Source organism: Rhopilema esculentum, chromosome 10, assembly GCF_057945365.1.
Source record: "Rhopilema esculentum isolate cy_ngs chromosome 10, ASM5794536v1, whole genome shotgun sequence".
Taxonomy (NCBI): domain Eukaryota; kingdom Metazoa; phylum Cnidaria; class Scyphozoa; order Rhizostomeae; family Rhizostomatidae; genus Rhopilema; species Rhopilema esculentum.
The window spans coordinates 10,718,273-10,737,223 of NC_142824.1; the positions used below are offsets into that span (position 1 = coordinate 10,718,273).

Sequence of the window (18,951 nt, forward strand, 5' to 3'; positions counted from 1 at the left end):
TCAGACGAAACTTTAAAGCTAAAAATTCAGAGAAATGAGCTGGATGTTGTTCAAAAAACCAAATATCTTGGAATACAGATCGATAACACATTAGATTGGAAGGAACACACTAAAACAATTTGTTCCAAGGTCTCCAGAGGAATTGGCTTTTTGAAGCATGCAAAATCCTTTCTGCCAAAAGAAACAACTCTGAAGACTATGTACACAAGTATTGTGTAGCCACACTTTCACTATTGTTGTTCGGTGTGAGGCTGTTGTGGTCTTACCAAAATCAAATGCTTACAAAAACTACAAAACTGGCTGCTCGTAATGTATCTGGCAAAAGTTTTGATGCACCGAGCCAACCACTCGTAAAGGAGCTGGGCTGGATGACCATAGACGAGCTAATCACTAATGAGTCAAATATCATGGTCTTCAAATCGATTCATGGACTGGCTCCACAATACATGTGTGATCTTTTCACAGAGAAATCCAAGTTAAATTCTAGGAATCTTAGGAATACATCAACTGACCTAAGGCTACAATGTCACCGTAAAATGGAGACATCATTTTTCTGTTCAATATAAACTGATAAATAAGAAGCCAAAAATTTTTCTCATCAATACTGATTTCTAAATATCTTTCTCAAATAAAATAAACAAACTTTGATGATTATAAGTTATCATAAAGCTAAAGCCAGTTATTTACATATCCCCACTACACTTACATACATATATATATGTACCTATTATATTAATGAGTGGGCAAGCTCATTCTCCTTGCTTTTTTAGAAAGCAGCGCTGCTTTGATAGACAACAATCAATCAGGGATAAGAAGCATGCAAAATTGTTTCTCCCACTAATTTGCACGAGTATAGGTGTTATGCATTGGTTTAAGAAGATGGGACACCCTTACAACGAATATCTTACATTATACTAGCTAGTCTGCAAAAGTATGTACCATTTACCAAAAGCCCCTGATTACGAATAATTTTACGAAAGCAAGATTTCACAACTGCCATTAACTGAGCGTTAATATTCACGGTTGGTCTTTATGATTTCCTTCCTGTTGCAGTATCTTGGCTTTAAAGCTTAACTCCACTAAGAAAACCTTTTTAGAAAAGTTTATATTACTGTAGACATATACATACACAATTTTTTACTTATCCAAAATATTTTCGTTTGTACAAATACTGAACGACGTTATCAACAATGTGAACGACGCCATTTTTCGCAACAATATTAGACGCTATAGTTTCTGCATAGTTGAATACTATTCTATCCGAGTAATAGTTTTTCAACGAAAGCCTCACACGTCGTCCAGCAATTGAAAATGGCGAAGACTTTCTTCTAGACAGATTGCAGGAATAAAAGGTTCCAAATATAATATGGTACTCCAATACATCTGTGAGATGTTGTTCATTTCCAAAATAGTCAACCAACGTTTTGTTATCCAGCTTTTGCCAAGCCTCATTCGATGGAGCAAAGAAGGTGATAGGAGATTTACTATCGAGAGTCCTTTTTAGGTTTGTGAAATTTAGTGCCATTGATAGCAACAACAACCTAGAGTCGCTTGTTATGATGTCCAGAATCGACTTCTTAGAATGTCTGATTGGCTGAGAGTTGATAACGTGAATTGCAGCGTTGCATGCCTCGATATTTCGCAATCTGAGGCTCATTTTTGATCCTTGGATACAGAACTAAAAGTCAATAGAATCTACGATATGATACCAATAAGGACAATAATCGTTAATCAATATATTTAGCTGGTTAAAGTATAATTTGCACTGTAAAGCAATATTCTTGATAACAATAGAAACCAAAGGATTGTTCACCGGTAACAAAACATTTTCATAATATTTTTGGGGGGGAATCAATTTTTTAAGCAGGCTTCTCTAGACATTAAGCAACAATACCTAGACTTTTGAATTTTTTTTTTTTTATAAAATAAGAAAAACAATTATAAGCAGGTATGGAAAAAGGTATAAAAGGTATTGTTCTTTAGAAATGTAATTATTAGTGAAAGTTAAAGAAGTTGATATCTCCTACTGACTAGCTCACCGTTGTAAATCATGCCAAAGAATAAAAGGTACAAAATATCACGTTGATTTTTGTGAGTTCAATCAGTGAACAGCAATAGTTTCTAAACAATTTCCGTTTGTCGTTTTATTCTTATTTGTGGAATCTCATACTTCTTCCTTCACCCAATGCTACCAATTTACGCAAATACCCTAGCTTGCATTTGCTTGTCCTTACCTCAGAAATATAACGTTTATTGACTCTGATAGGTTGGTTCTTCAAGGAATACATTGTCATGTCATTTGCTAGTATCTGCGTTAGGTACTTTTTATCTGCAACATGATCCATTAAAAAACCAACAGTTGACTCATCTCGCGCGATGCCTTCTAGCTGCTTTCTACCCATTTGCTTTACGGCAAAATTTGAAGGAAGAAAGAGAGTATAGGTTTGATTTCCCAGGAGAAATTTGCTTTCAAAATCTGTTTGATTCATCATTTTTGCAACCCAAGAAACAGACGGGAATTTCTGCAGAACTTTGTGGATGTGCAAAGCTGTAAAGGTAAAATATCTAAACGTGAATCAAGATTCAACCATAAATATATTAAGAAGGACCTTATAGGTGGGAGCTTTGAGTCATTGATTCAAACTGATTAGTGCTTCGTAAGAATCTGTGTCACCATTCCCTGACCATTACTTGTGCGAGCCCCAGGACCAAAGCAACGCTTCCAAATTTTCAACCCTCCGATTTTATACCGAAACAAAATTACTTTTAGCTGAATTTTTATCTAAAATAATATTTAGCAATTCAAGTAAGTATTAAATGGTTTCTTTGAACGATCTTTTTTCTCAACGAGAGAGCCCAAAAAATGCACCGTGAATCCTCTAATAAGCCCCCCTAGGGGCTCATGTATTTTTAATAATTTTGGATGAGGAACTATTCGAGGGGGATTTATACGAGGGGCTTATGAAATTGTAGTAGACATTGAGAAGACGTTAAAAAAAGACCGCGTATATTTTAAAATAAATTTCTTTATGAACATTTAATTGATCATTACCAAAAGTATTAATTTTTGTGGCAATTCAATAAAATGCCAAAGGCAACCTCGAATGGCAAAAAACAATAATCGAAGGGGGTCAATTTGAGGATTTACGATAACAGTGGGGACTTATTCAAGGGGGGCTTTTTCAAGGGGGGCAATTCAAGTATTCACGGTATTAGTTTTAAATAAATAAAGTGGCAAGCATCTTTAAAAGCTCTAAATCTTTTTGTTACTTGTAATTAAGAAATTTGCCTTTTAATAGATGCAAATTCTACCATAAGAATTCTAAACATCATTTGCCTAAAGAACCTTACCTCTAGGAGTAACCAAGAGCTGATCTATAACAAATATTACACCATTTGTTGCAGCAAAATATTTTGCTTTGACCAAAAGCTTGTTGATATAGAACTTCCGTCTTTCGTATAACAGATTCAATCGACTTTTAGCGAGGTTTCTTACGAAAATACGAGGCCTTAGTTTAAGAATGACAGGAAAAAACATCCCAGGCACCAAATGTGTAGCTAGGAACTCCTGAGAAGAAAAAAGGAAATTGGTTTGAGCAATTCATTTTATGCATTTAAAGAAGCTACAGTTTGTGCTAGAGGCAAACGTTAAATATGAAGATGTTTATAGTTTGTATAAAAGCTGATAGAAAATAAAAGAAGAATCTGCAAGGAACATTTTCCCAATTCAATTTTGATAAATGGGGCAACAACTTTCTAGGTTTAGGTAAATATGCATAATAAAATAATAATTATAAATTGCTATTGCACGTTTATTAATGCTTCTTGACAAAAAGAGAAGAAAATTTGATCCATCTGTTGTAGCCAGCCGAACAACTCTTTAAATAAAAATGAAAAGCTGAAACTCAGCCGCAAAATATAAACGTAAATTTTTTTTCAATTCTTTTACCAAACATGCTAAGTTATTAACAAACAGCATTGAAAGAGATACCTTTAGGCATTTGAAATGCTGCTGCAACGCTTTTTGCGTAGTAATACCTGCTCGTTTAAATGCATCATTACTTGGTATGAAAATGGTGCCGTGACCACTGATTTCAAAGTTAACCGATTCAAGTCCCTTCTTGAATATGCTCACACCTTTATGTCGCCTCAATACGCTCTGTACAGTTCCAAGGGAAGGCTGGATTATAGAGTCAACCACGTGAATAATTCCGTTGGACGCAGGCAGATCCTTCTGTTTGACGAGTGTGTTTTGAATTAATAATTGCTAAAAAAGACATTAGAATTGTTTTCAAACAATGTCATGTCTTTGTAGGTCTTGACTTGTAGCCTGATTTAATAACATTAAAGCTAAAACGTTATCATCTATTCCACAAATGGTATAAAGCTATTTCTAAGCAATTGTAGGTAAAGGCCATGATTCTTCTGTATGAATTTTAACTTTATTTGCCGATATTGTAGTACATGGAATTCGCCGTTGCCAACCCCCCTTATAGACAATCATGTTGCTACAATATAACGTCTTTATCCTTTGTTATTAATCACTAATTAGTAGGAAAATGCTTTGTATCGTTAATTACAGATTAATCCTTTACACCTCTTTTATATAAGTTTGTTTAGAAATATAATTGTGTGTCAGTTTGACCCTTGTAATCATAGAGTGTGCATCATCAGTTCTTGAGGTTGAACTAGCATCTATATATGTCTTCGAACCCACTATGGGGTAAAACATTACCCTTTAATAATCAAGGGTTACAATATCACATACTTGGGTTAAAAAGGCCTGGAATTTAAGATGTAACAAGCTTGTATCTTAAAGCTGTACATACCTTCCCGTAAACGAGGATATTAGCCACACGTGCTTCTCCAGGCAAAAAGCTCTCTATTTTGCGCCTCTTCCTCAACAAAACAGTGGGCCATTTTCCACCAAAAACGTGCATTGCCAGTAGTATTCGCAACGAATACTCATTTTTCAGTATACGTGCTCCTTTCTTAGTTTCTAAGAAGTTCGCAAATACTTCATTCGTCGGGATGAGAACTGTCAAAGGTCGCCAGTAACGAAGTGTTGAATACAACATCGTCTTCCTTATCAGGTATACAAATATTGAAAGACCAAGCTGCTTGGCTACCTGGATTATGTTATATTTAGAGGAGAATTTATCTAAAATGCAAGTTAAAAGCACTTCTTATTAAAATTGAAAATCTTAGTGGCAAATGGAAATATGCAAATACTTATGTTGCAATTAGCGTACGTCACGTGACGTTATTTCATTTCTATGGAGTTTTGTTTTGTTGTTGTTGAACAGAGTTGAGGAGTTATGTTGCGAAAAAGAGTTATGTTACGTTGAAGAGTTATGGAGTTCAAAATAAGTTTAATATACGAAAGTTATTATAGAGTTACGTTTGCGTTGTATATATTATCCTTTTGTAAATAGCCTTTTTGAGTTGAGAAAATTATTGGAGTCAAGTTTGGAATTGGGTTGTATTCAGTTATGTGTTATCTGCTAGGATTCCACGAACCAGGGTGAAGAAACACAGGTTTAAATAATGAAAACAACCCAGATTCAATTTCACAAAAACTTAGAAGAAAAAGCATTTTCAAAATAAGGACATTTGAACATTGATAAATTGTATTGAAAATTGGACAAATTGATAAAGTTTGGCAGTTACATTGTATATTGTTTATGGTTAAAATGATGAAATCATTGCTAATACAAGATGAGTACTGGAAAGTTAAACAGCTGGAGTGTTAAATTAATTAGGTAACGTTAAACAGCTAGATCTAGACAGCGGGAGAGGTTCTGTTTCTTAAAGAGACAAGAAACTTCACACTTCTTCTCAAAAGCAATACCTTTTTGCCAAAACAATCATAAAGGAAGGGAAAATGTGTTCATAACTCTCGTGATCTGAAACAAATAATTGATACAATCGAATTCTAGTTCTGTTTGAAGCGAGAACAAAGTTTGATATCAAAACAGAATTATTTTTTAGCATTTTAAAGAGAAATATGTGGTTTGGTGGTTTGTCACGCTATTATCAATTAATCTTTATATTACGCGTACCATTGATCTTTGACAATTAGCGACAGACATAGTAATTAATAAAGTACATACCCTTGGGACATCCTTTCATGTATTTTACAGCCTCGTATCCGGGACAACATTCGTATTTTGTGTAGAACAGAGGTAGCATGGCAGCGGCATGTTTGAATCCGTCCAACCTGGCAGATATCAAATTTTTTATAAAGCAGCCCCCGGACTAAGATGAGATAAAATGATTACCTTGCCTAATTAGAACCCATTGAAGCAATTGATGTAAGTACCATTAAGTGATTTATGATACCCTGGGTACCAGAGCCACATAAATTTGAAAGGGGAAATAGAAGATAGAAGTGGAGAAGAGAGCGTCTATCTGTGAAGGAGGACTTTTCCTTACTCTCAGCTAGACGCTCATCTGCTTCTCTGTTTACGCGCTCGAAATTTTGTGGCTCTGGTACCCAGGGTAGATATATGATGACATTAAAAACTTTTTGTAACAAGCAAGTGTTGAATTTTTTATACACCGTTTCTCAATTCAGGTGAATAAAACTGTTAAACATGTCATTAATAAACAAGTCAAAGTGGAAGATTAGATTCAGCTGAGAACAAATGTGATATGGTGTTTTGAATTTGAAAACTGCCATAAGATAGGCTGGAGTTATGAATTGTTAAGCGTAAAATATTCTACCTTGGACATTTTCGTGGATTCAAAGAGCACAACGTTGCGTGGTTTTCGGTCTTCTTTATTCTCTTTACGCAAATATTGACACTAGAGGAGAAGGACAGAAATGTTTCAACAGATCACAGATCAGTAAAATAGTAAAGTGATACTTATGGAAACAAGAAATAACGGATATTATGACTAAAGACCTGCTTCAGACCTCTTCCTTCAGGTTGGGGGTCTGGACCACAGGCTAAAACAGAGAAGCGGAGAAGCGTATAGCGGAGAGGGATGAAAAGTGGTACCCAGATAGACACTCCTCCGCTTCTCCACTCCTACCGTCTATTTCCGCGCTTGGTTCCCAGAGTACAGCGCTGTTGAAGTCAAGTGAAGTCAGATGGGATAGCTGCTGATCTTTTAACTGACTCTTATCTGTTCCTACGCTAGATCTTTCAATCCACGTAAATCTGAGAAAAGGGGCCTATTTAGATGCTGTCATTTCTTGAAAAAATCGCTTTTTCACCTTTGTGGTGAATCAATAAGTTTTAGCATGGGTTGGGTGTGTATGTACAATGTGTAAAATGCAAACAAGAGGAAATAAAAATGTAAACTTGCATATGTGCTCTATTTTTTATTTTTATGAGTTTTGCTATTTTCATTTGTGGAAGGTTAACTATTTTGAGTTAATAATTTTATGACCTTTTAACTATGTAAAGCCGCGTTATCAGAGATGGAAAACAATTTGCTGTCATGGCAATCAGTAAAAAAAACCACATAATATTTTTAGACTTGCCGGGTTCTTATCGATATAAGATGTGATCAAAACTTGTTGTGCATATCATGTTGTAACGTAACGTGTCATGAATATACTGTGCTTCAAGGCTTGTGCGAAATATCGGGTTGCCAAAATAAATTATTCTTCCCATTTTTGCTTTACCACTATACTCATTTTTTTATATGAGAAACTGGCTATAAGAAACGAGTACTGGACAGTCACAAAGAATTAAGAAGTATCAGTACTTGAAGCAAAAAAAAATAAGAAACTATTAGATCGTGATAAAACTGAGAACAACGATTGTTTTTTTAAATCCAAGAACATGATTGCCCGGACCACATCTAAATACAACATCGAAACAGAAACTGGAGCGCTAAACATCGACCTTTGCTTCTTATAAAAAAGAGTGTATTTGCTTCAAGGAAATCCCATGCTATTTTCAAATTTTTAGGCACTCAAAGGCCGATACTCGCAATGGAAAGCTTCATTCACCTTCATTTTACAAAAGTCTGGTATATTGTTTACTTTTATATTCTTTTCTGAATGAAAAAAGATTTTCTTTCAGTTTTAGTAGGGGCTGTTATCTAAGCCTTGGACAGTCCAACCCGCCATTATTATTGGGGAATTTTCAACGAAGATTACAATGAAGAAAAAAACTGTTGGTATGAATGTGTCTATCGGATTGATTCTAAAAATTCTCGAACCAGTTTACCTAAATCCCATTACTCTCTAGATCCCCTATTTTATTCAACAATTTTAAAAAATTCCAGTCTTACTCAGAGTCATAGGCGCCGACTATGTTGAGGCTCGGGGGCTCGAACCCCCCCCCCCCCCCTGGGAATTTTGTTTGAAATCCACCACTGGGCTGAAAATTCAGCGCAGAACAGCTGAAGGAAGGTATATGTATATTCTAAGTCTCGAAAAAGGGGAAATTTATCTATTGTTAAAGAATAATTTGAATCCAATAAATCAAAATAAATCATAATAGTCTAAACTTTCTGTCTCCTACGTCTGGGAATTTCTCTACCTTTTAACTTTTTTTAATTTTTTTTTAATTTAAATTTTGAGCCCTCCCCCCTGGGAAAAATAAAAGTCGGCGCCTATGCTCAGAGTAAAGCCTTCAGGCAATAGGAGACATGCGGTCATTTACACTTGCGTTTTTCAATTCATAGCTTTTGATAGCTTACCTATTGTTTCTTTTAACGAATCGGAAGTTACCAGCAAAGGTTCCGTTTTAGAGGGTTGGAAAAGGGGGGCTGTGCTGAAAATTTAAAAAAGCCACACCCAACATACTTGCATTTGTCTTATAGATACTCTGTTGTGTATATGAAATCGCTCAAATTATTTACGGATTCTAAAGGCAAATACAGATTGCCAATTCATGGAAAGTTCTTAATGCCAAAAGGGTTAGTTCACAATGTCAAGTAGGGTTAGTTCACGCACTTGAACGCACTTAGTCGCCTAGTGGGAACCAAGCTTTAAGGGGAATCTCTATGAATTTCAATAAGGGAGCTGATCCTCCCTCCATAACACCTCTTGTTCCCAGTAATATCTAAGAATAAATATACAGATAAAAGTACTTTAAGAGTATCGGGTGCTGTTTTGGTTGTTACACATTTGCTTTTATGCAAATCTAAGTTTAGTAATTATGATTATTTTTCTATTTTAGTAAATCTAAATAGAACAGCAAAGTTCTTTTTGTTCAATTTTCTCTCTTTCTTCATTTATTGGAATCGAAAAAAATTATTGTAGAAGAAATGATGTATTTACCCATATAAACGATCATTCTAGTTTGGTAAACAACTAGATCGGTCAAAACCACCAGCCACTATCTTAAAATAAATCGTTCCTTTATGCAAACGCCTCTCGGACAAGAGAACATTGCAATCTACGCAAAATAAAACATTATGTTAGAAGGATGTCGTTTAATGCCCTCTCCCTAACTATTATGCGCGCTCTGTCTTGAAATTAGGTTGGGAGAGTTTCCAATCAGAACAATGAATTTGTTGACCTTAATTAAGTTAGTAATGTTTTGTTCGGACAGTCCTGCCCATGGCTGGTACCCGGCTGTGGCACAGAAAGTGTAACAGGCTCAAAACAATTAAAGCCCGAGATACATTTGACTTCAGCAGCAGGCGATTTAAAAGTATAGAAAGATTCATATTCACGAGAACGCTTTACTATATCATATTTATTATATCATGTTCATTATATCGTTTTTTAAATCTTTATTATTGCTATTATTGGAATCATTATAGTGATTTACTACGAGGCATCATAGGTAACTGAATGTCACTCTAAGCAAAATCGTAGGTATTTTTTTTCTTCCGTACTTTTTCAAATAATAGAATTCTTCTCCATCCAATCAAAAATCCCTCTTGTTCCTATTGTTTTCAAACAAAGGTGCCCGAAGAATTCTATCATTCGCCACTGCTAAGCTTTCTCAATATCGCGATTCTAAGAAGCTTTGAAATATATACTTGCTTCGTTCCTAAATGATGCACTAATCAATACGTATTTATATTTCATTCATTTATCAACAGCTTGAGATAAAATATTTGAGAGGGTTTTCGACTGAATGCTTTTTGCGCCGTAAGGTTACTTGGAGATTCGTTTTTGATTCACAGGTAGGAAAATTTAAGCAAATACAATGTTAGTTCCATGGCAACCTTATCACTTTTTCTATGATTCCGCTTTTGATATAAATGTTTCTCTGTGATCCCATCGAAGAAAACAAGGTGCCAAGAAACAAGTTTTACAAGAATAAGGGTTCCGGAACATTTTACACTGTTGATCCATTCGTTGAACCTTTATTTCTCCCAAAGGTTCCCCTGGCATGTACAAAGAATAGAAATAATAGGTCTGCAGTTTTTATACTAGTTGTGCACTTTCAATGGGGTTTTTCCATCGACCATTATAAGACACTTGATCCAATGCCTTAAAAAGCTCAAATGCCTTATATAAAAAATATTTCACGTACCCTTTGCTCCTGGCAACGATTCTTTCATGTTCTAAGACATGTGGGTCTGAACCTAGACGAATATACTCGGGTGAGCGAACAGAAATCGGTATTCTCCTCCGCAACCAATTGCCCTCGGATCTTGCAGCAGCCAGTATGAACGAAGTGACGAGCAGAGCCGTCAATCGCGACAATAAATCCCACTCAAGGATGAGCATTATAACAGCGTTAGTAATGAACTTGTTAGGCCGTTCGTTTATTGCTGGACAAGATTTGTTGCTGGACTTTTTAAGTCGTTCAATTAAAACAATGGTGTGGTAAATTCCTCTGCGGTTTTCAAAAGTAAAACTTGCCAGCAGCTAAATTGTATTTACACCGACCAATTGTAAAGGATTAGTCTTCATGAAACTGCATCGACCCAAGCTTTATCCAGGCATTTTAGGCTGTTTATCCCTGACAGACTTCAAATGTAACCGACAGTAATTTCTTCGCCTTTGGTTTGTTATTCCTTTACAGTAAATCTTCTCTCAGCTGGATATCAGCCATAATGATATCATGATTATATATTGACCAGAAAATATTTCCCGCAAACGAGTAGGCCTGCAAACTGGGTGGTGCAATAAGAATTTCATTCGAAGTTGACAATGACTTTCTTTGAGCATTGCTGCACTCTACTAAAGTTTCGAGGTTAGATATAATTTAGTTCTCTATCGAAAAAGCTTAAGAAAAACCTTTATAATAGTATACGGAAGATTTTCAGCCATTGACATTCCCCAAAGGCAAAAACTTAACCGAAGCTTGAAAGAAAAGATTTTATCCATTTAGGGATTTACAAGATTGCTTAATTTTGAGTTGATCAAGAAAATTTTCTGGATCATCGCTCAATTTAAAAGAGTCAATGCTTGGATTTAAGTTGCAGCTGGTAACTGTATATGGCTAAGTGAGAGGTAAAAGAAGGTTCTATCTCTCTGTGCCACGTACAGCAGCTGTACTGACAAAGCTGTTACTCTTATATTTAAGAAACGTCTTCTTAAATATAAAAGTTATATCAAAATAAAAATATGGAGTATAGAAACATGATCTGCTTTACCTATTGCATTTTTATTCGTTTTTAGAAGAATATATTTATGTTGGGACAAAAGTTGGGGGATCTTATTACCCTAAAACCCACTCTGGTTTGTTTCTATGATGTGTGCAAAGTCACATCTCTTTTGGAAGCTCCAGAGAAAATATGCTCTCAAGGGGCGGTGCTGGGCCACTAGATAAATGCTTTCCCATTTTTAGAGGAATCAGATTGACAAATAATGCCAAGCGTTATGGCGGATTACTCTCTAGTACAAATTTCAAAAGAACAGCCATAGATTCCCTTGACAGAGAGATTAACGTGAAGATTACATTGAAAGCAGTTCCGTGAAGATATTTGCTGATGAAATTATGTGAATCTGCGTTATCAAACTCGCTTTCGGTCCTGTTATTTCGCATTTAAAAACTAAACAACAATCTACAGACCACCCCACTTATGGTCTTTAACACACCAAGATTTCATAGCAGCTACTATAAATTATGTAAAAGGCAACAAATCCAATTTGTACTTTTTTGCATACCCATTCGTGTTGAAATAACATCCGTTATAACAAATTAATCTTGTATGATCTATAAAAAACACTATTCAGCTGGACCTCAAGCAAATAGCCTTCCATAAAGCCATTTCCGCCGACTATGTTTGTTTGCGCAATATCTTAATATATTCTTTCAAACAAAAAACATCTAAGGATAATATTTTTGCTTACTTCCTTATTTAGAAAGATTTACAAAATTTTTTCTTGTCTTATTAGGCCCTGGCCACAAAGTCAAGGGTCGCGAGTTCGAGCCTCGCTCGGGTCGTTTATTTTCCCGCACTCCCTATCATATCAAACGAATAAAACATCGGCATATAACATGTTGCAGCATTGTTGCATAAAACATGTTTTATTCGTTTGGTCACCATGTTTTACGATGTTTCGTGATGTTTTGCAAAATTTGATCTCCATCAAAATTTTGCAAACATCTCTTTTGTTCTCATGTTTGGTCAACAATGTTGCGTTCGTTTGGCCACCCCTTAAAACATTTGTTTTACTAATGCAAGCGCAGTAAGTTAAAATTTGGCAAATACAACGCGGTAACTGTAGGAAGCTGTTCGGCAGCGCTTGACCATAACAGATGTTTTAACATTTGTTTGATTCGTTTGGCCAGGTCATAAAACATCGTCCAACAATGTTGGTACAAAAATGTTTTGTAATGTTTTACGGATGTTTTATTCGTTTGGCCAGGCCTTTAATCTCATGGCAGCACTGTTCCCATTACAGCTCAGCGTTTCGACATACATTTTAGTGAACCTAAACTTGAACGTAAGTTTAAAACAAATTAATTACCAATGCCGGGGACATAGTAAGCAAGGCATTTATCATAGTCACCATGAACTTTTGGCTAAGAGGGCACTATGGGAGTGAAATTTCAATCAAAAAGGGGGACTTTCTCCTCCTAAAAGAAGACTTGCAAATCTTGGGAATATTGCATCTACGTTTCTGGCCAGTGCTTTGCTACACTTCTCAAAATCTGCACGTTCCTGGGCATAGTTGCCTTCTTGCCCTTGCAAATTTTACAGTTGTCTTCATCTTGTCACTGTTTTGCACATTTTCTTGGTGCTTTACCCTCCCTACCCTACAGCCATTTCGTCGTTTTCTCTGCTATCAAACCATTTGCTTTCCCTGTCCCTTTTCTTGAAGAAGAGGTGAATTCACCCTTGTGCTTCTTCCCTTTCTGTAATGTTCTTTGCAGAGCCTAACTTGGAATGGGACAGTAAGTTGCATAGCAACGGCGTTGCCTAGTACGAGCAAAGCAAGCGAAGAAAAAGGAGGGGAGGATTTTTCAAAACCACGACCTCGAAATGCTTGAAAAAGTTCTATCGATTAAGATTGAAATTTTCTAATATATTTTTGTTAAAAACTCGCATACTTGTGAAAAATATACATACACTCCCCTTTGAAAAGCATTTGAAAGGAAGCCAATGTTGCAACTGTGCCGGTTCAAGATGTTGAAAACTAAAAGAAGGTTGATTGCTTATATTTAAAAAAATGACAATAAGAATCGCTTCGAAATTTCAAGCAATCATAAAACAAAGTTTAAATTACACAAATAATTTCTAAACTTAAGACTATAGCTCACTTTATTAATGGGATAACTTCAGTATTTGGTGGGGGAACTCATGAGAAAAAAGGGCAGCACAGGGCCGGCCAGGAAATGACCTCTGCAAATTTTCAATGAAATAGAGAGGAATATTGGCACAAATGTCAAAGTTTTGATCAACTTACTTATGCTTGGTCTTCGGAGGATCTCGTTTCGTTGAATATTTTATAAAAAACCAAAGAATATCAATATCAATTACTTTCGGATCTGGACTTGATGAAGGCCCTGGACTGGAAGGGGGAGGATGCAATTGGCAGCAGAAAAATCGCTTGTATCATTAGCTGTGTGACATTGAGAATAGTCTTGATGAAAAACAAAAGGCTGATTTATATAGCTATAAATTTTTCTGGGACTTTTGGGAAGGTTATCTTAGAGATGGCAACATTACATGCGGCGTTCACCAAACACCCCCGAAGAACAAGATGGCGACGCCATTAGGCCTAACGCAACCCTAGTCCATTATTGAAATTCCTTCCTTTCCTTACTTTTAGTTGAAAGGATTTTTGAGTACTTCCTTCTTCAGTTTTTTCCAGATTGAGAAGGCTCCAGAATAATTTTTCAAACTAAATCTACACTCATTCAAGAAGACATTATCGCCCCAGTCGGTGACAGGTTGTTCCTTCTCGACTTTTCTCTGTTTTGCCGGTGAGTGCAGTTATTTGCTGAAATATCAAGCTTTCTTCTAAGGAGACAATTTATAATTGCATATTTTGATAGAATATACCCAATTTAGTTTTTAGTTGATTTTCGTAACAAAATTTCATAGTTACTCGCTATTTCTACTCCTTTAAAATTGACAAAAAGTTTCTTGGTAAACCTGCTAAAATTCTATAAGAAAACCTATACGAAAACGTTTTTTGACCTGCCTGTTCTAAATTTTTCCTCTAGTGAACTGCTTTTTAAATTTTGCACATTAAAGCTCCGGTCAAATGCATCCAACATGCAGAAAACCATTGTTGGACGAAATGTTGGATGCGTTTGACCACCCATGTTGGGTCACCCAACATTTGCAAACCGATGTTGGATGAAGTTTGATCACGGTCAAAAACAAATGTTGTTTTTCAATGTTGGACGTAATGTTGGATGCGTTTGTCTACTCCATCCAACATTTCACCCACTTCACCCTATGGCGCGCATATACCGCCAAAAATAGCTCTTTCTAAAATTTCAGCAACTTTCTAAAAGTTTAGTGATCTTCTAAAAGTTCAGTTGCTCTGTCTAGTTTTAAAATTTCAGTAATTTCCAAAGTTTCAACCACCGTTCAACATTTTCTAAAATTTCAATTACTCAAGCAACATTTCTAAAATTCCAATCGCTTGGTCTGCGAGATTTCTAAAATTTCAGTCATGCTAGGTTAGTTCTAATATTCAGGGGCGAAACTTCACTATTTTCATTAGGGGGGTATGAAGCTTGGATGCCCGACGAAAGGGCGTGGCATGCTTGATGAAAGGGCGTGTCATACAGGAACTTCATTTTTAGAGCACATCGCCTCAAGGGCTGAAATCCTCGGGAAGCCTGAGAGAGGGTCTTTAGACTCAGGCTGTTTATTTTAAGTCAAAAAATATGCCTCTAGTTTTTCTGGTGTTGGCTATAAACATTTGTTTCCGAAAAGCAAGCATTTGTAAGGCCTGTCTTTTCTATAAAAAAAGTCTTCACTTTCTAAATCACCTAGCTATTAAAAGAGCAATTCAAAAAAGAGATTGAAGTAGGGTCTCAATTTTATCAAAGTGGAACACCAAAACACAGCTTGGAAATTTCGGAATTTAGAAACAGCTACGCAGATTACAATGTTCCAACAAAAAAGAGCTTCAGTTGCATTCTCTGAGTTTCATTTTCAATTTTCGGTTGCTCCGGAAGCAATTTCAATATTTTTAGACACCCAAGCACAAAGTACGTATATCTAAATTCACCATAACAAAATCCCTCAAGCAAAGAAAAGTTTTTTATTGGAGGTATTTTACAGGTATACCTATCATCAAAGCTCAATTTTCATGTTTTCGTAATCATGGATATTGTTTAGAAATAGAATAAACTCGAAAGATTTTTTGCAATTCATATCTTAACTACAATTTCTTGATAAATTTTACAACAAAGTATTCCGAGATGGTATATCCTTCATGCTTTGATTTATGATGCTTCTAAAACTGTCAGTGTTCCATGGGCTCCGAGGCAGAATGGAATCACAGCAAAAGATTTTGAAAAAAGCTCTCTTGTTTTGCAAAAAGTAGGGGGGAGGGGTATGCACAGTGTTCATTTCCTTCTCGCATCAAACACACTTTACTTTCCGTCTATACTTTCGCTGTCGATCAATACTTCAGACTTCATCTCGAGGCGAAGATAAACATATGCGTGTCGAGCTAGAGACGAAAGCACTGATCGGTGGACGAAAGACAGAAATGTATATATGTTGCTGTTCCTAGCCTCGTTTCTGTTTTGTTGTCCCAACTAGGAGGAGAATAAAAAAAGATGGGGAAAAGACCACAAATTCAAAAACCAAGCTAGGGCAAAAAGTAGCAATAAAAGTCCGACCTAAAGAAAATCTCCAGATTTGCCCGACAGATACACTGGCAGCCATAAATTTGCCCGACAAAATCTGCTTTTTTGAAGATTGGGGGGGTGCAGCACCCCCCATACCCCCCAGTAGTTTCGCCCCTGCTAATATTGTAACCATTTCTAAAGTTTGAACTCCCGCTTAACATTTTCTAAAATTTCAATCACTCTAAAGTTTCAGTGGCTTTTCCAAAATTTCAATGGTGAATGTTGATAACCTCTTCCTGAACTTTGCCGTTTCAACGTGTTGTTTTCGAAATCAGCTATCTTTATTCACTTTTGTTTTGCGCGCCTTTTTATCATCTGTAAACCAGTGCTGCAAACATGTCACTGCGCAGGCGATGCACGGTGATGAAAATATTGGATGAAATGTTGGATGAAATGTTGGATGCGTTTGACCACCCGCTTAAAAATATCAACAACTTTCTATTTTTTTGGGAATAAATGTTGGATGAAATGTTGGATGCGTTTGACCGGGGCTTAACACAGCAAGTAATTTTTCGAAAATGATGCATATTTCATTTTCCCGCCCTTTTTATCGTTAACGAATTGCGTCATCTACTCGGCCTTAGCAGTGAACATCAGTGAACGTAAGCTTCTCGTCGATCTTCAAGTCTTGAAAATGGATATACAAAGTACCTGAGCGCCAAAGAAATTGTAGTTATTTTAAGAGAAAGGTGGACTGCATTTTCTCTCAGTGGAATTTTGCGATTTATTTCGTCGTTAACACAAACGTCAATGCCGACAAAAAAGATTTTAACATTGGCTTGTAAAGGTAAATTCATATTTGTTAATTACGTGGATAAAACAACTTTAAAGGTTTTAAAACTGTAATTTTTCAGTTCTCTCCCCCCTAATTATTATAAGGATTTGAAAAGGACAGTTTCAATCCTTCGTAACTAACGATCGCGGAACAATTTTTACTGAGTACATCGGCAGATTGTTCAAAAATTTTTCAAAGATTCAATTTTTAAAAGAAAATTTAGGTTATTTTTCAGCACATTTTACACTATTATCTTTTTGTGGGTGGTGGTAAAAACGTCCAAAATAGGCCTAAATTTAGCTGCGAGGCACCTTTGTTGTCATATTCTTGAATTCTGATTGGCTAATGGGTTATGCAGAATTTTGGTCGCTCAGCCAATCAAAGATTTGAGACCTATGCTTGTGTGGACTGGTGCACAGTCGATATTGGTTTTCACCATGAAGGCACAGATCTTCATTCCATACTTTAGGTTTGAACGCAAGTGTTTGCTCGACTAAGTTAAAGGCCCTAAGAATAGTGAGGGGTTAAAGATGCCTAAGAATAGTGAGGTAATCTATTGCGTGAAAGGGTATGCGGTGCTCCCACATACGTATCGACACGTAGAAAAATTTAATGTAGATAAGTTTCAATAAAATCTTTTAAAAACTTCCATGAATAACACAATGCTTTCTTCTAATCAAAAAAGTCACAGAACTTCGCCTCAAGCTTGCATGACGTTGTCCTATCACTCAAACTGAAAATAATCAAATTCGAATCTCAAGGTCGAAACCCAAGTTTGCAGCTTAGCAACAGGACAAAGATGGCGAATTGAAAAAAGTGAGGAGACGAACATAAACTCTTAGAACAAAGGTAAGTAATCAACGTATTGTTTGTTCATGTCATGTTTTTTCTACTTAGGCTGTACTTAGAAAGTTAGTAGTAGATTCTATTCTGTAATGAATAAAATATTTTATATTTCGATTAAGTTAACTTGTTTTGTGAATATCTCACAAAGCAACAAATTCTTTATCATTTCGCAATTTTCTCAGAAACAGATTATCTTGGTAAATCCATGACCTTAGTCTCGACTTTGTTATCTGCATTTTTGATAATACTCGTTCACATTTAACTTGAAATACTACTTACATGCAACATGTTAGTCTGTTTTATGTTGTTAAATTAGGCCTACCTTATGTTGCCTGGATTAGCCTCTATCTAAAATATTAACATGTACACTTTTTTTAAAATAACAGTTTCAAAATGTCTTTTAACAGTTGCAAATTTTAACATTTTGGCGAGAGCTATGAACTTTTGAAACCGCTTTATGCCTTCTTGAATTGGTTGCATATAATTGAGCAATGTATTATTGTGGAATTTCATTCCAAACCTGAAGAGTTTTTTTAAATAACGATTCTTTGGTTCTTCAAGAACCTTTTAAATCATGGCTCGTAATGTTTCTCATACGAAGCCAAACATTTTCAACGATGTACAAATCTGGACTTGAACGACGCCACGGAAAAGCTTGAATTCTTCTTGTTCGGAAACAAATCGTTGTAAAAATGGTGAATCCTTCTACGCAAGTGAATTTTAATTTTATATTTGTGTAAGACACTCATTATTTTTTTTTTGTAAGAATTTTGAGCTGCAAAACATTGCTAAGCGTTGAGTTTCATGTCTTTTACTGTCCCTTGGTGTAAACATGGTGAAATAAAACAGACAAAATCGCTACTCCTCTAACGTCAATTTTTTTGTTCACCCACTTCTCGGTTTGTTTCTACTGAAGCACTCTTGAGAAACTTTTTTTGATTTATTGAAACTGTTGTGTGGCTGCATCTAACATGGTCAACAATTTTTCAAAAACTAAAGACCACTTCCCTGTAAAAATTTTTACGAAAACTTGCATTTGAAGCAGAAACTCGGGCCTAAATGGTCATGAGCTGTACTTTATATGGAGACTTTATATGATCTAAATTTAGTGTATCTTAATACAAAGATTTCCCT

The 18,951-nt window shown here is 35.8% G+C and overlaps 1 protein-coding gene across 1 annotated transcript; it reads right to left on the reverse strand.

The window, feature by feature from the left end:
* Nucleotides 1-602: 602 nt before the first annotated feature.
* Nucleotides 603-11,102, reverse strand: LOC135689854 (transforming growth factor-beta-induced protein ig-h3). The gene is made up of 8 exons (XM_065207218.2): nucleotides 10,455-11,102; nucleotides 6,727-6,807; nucleotides 6,114-6,220; nucleotides 4,830-5,161; nucleotides 3,992-4,267; nucleotides 3,352-3,568; nucleotides 2,235-2,548; nucleotides 603-1,678 (listed from the first exon to the last, which is right to left on the reverse strand). Exons 1-8 carry the CDS (start codon nucleotides 10,649-10,651, stop codon nucleotides 1,142-1,144), a joined length of 2,061 nt encoding a protein of 686 aa, XP_065063290.2. The 5' UTR covers nucleotides 10,652-11,102; the 3' UTR covers nucleotides 603-1,141.
* Nucleotides 11,103-18,951: the final 7,849 nt, after the last annotated feature.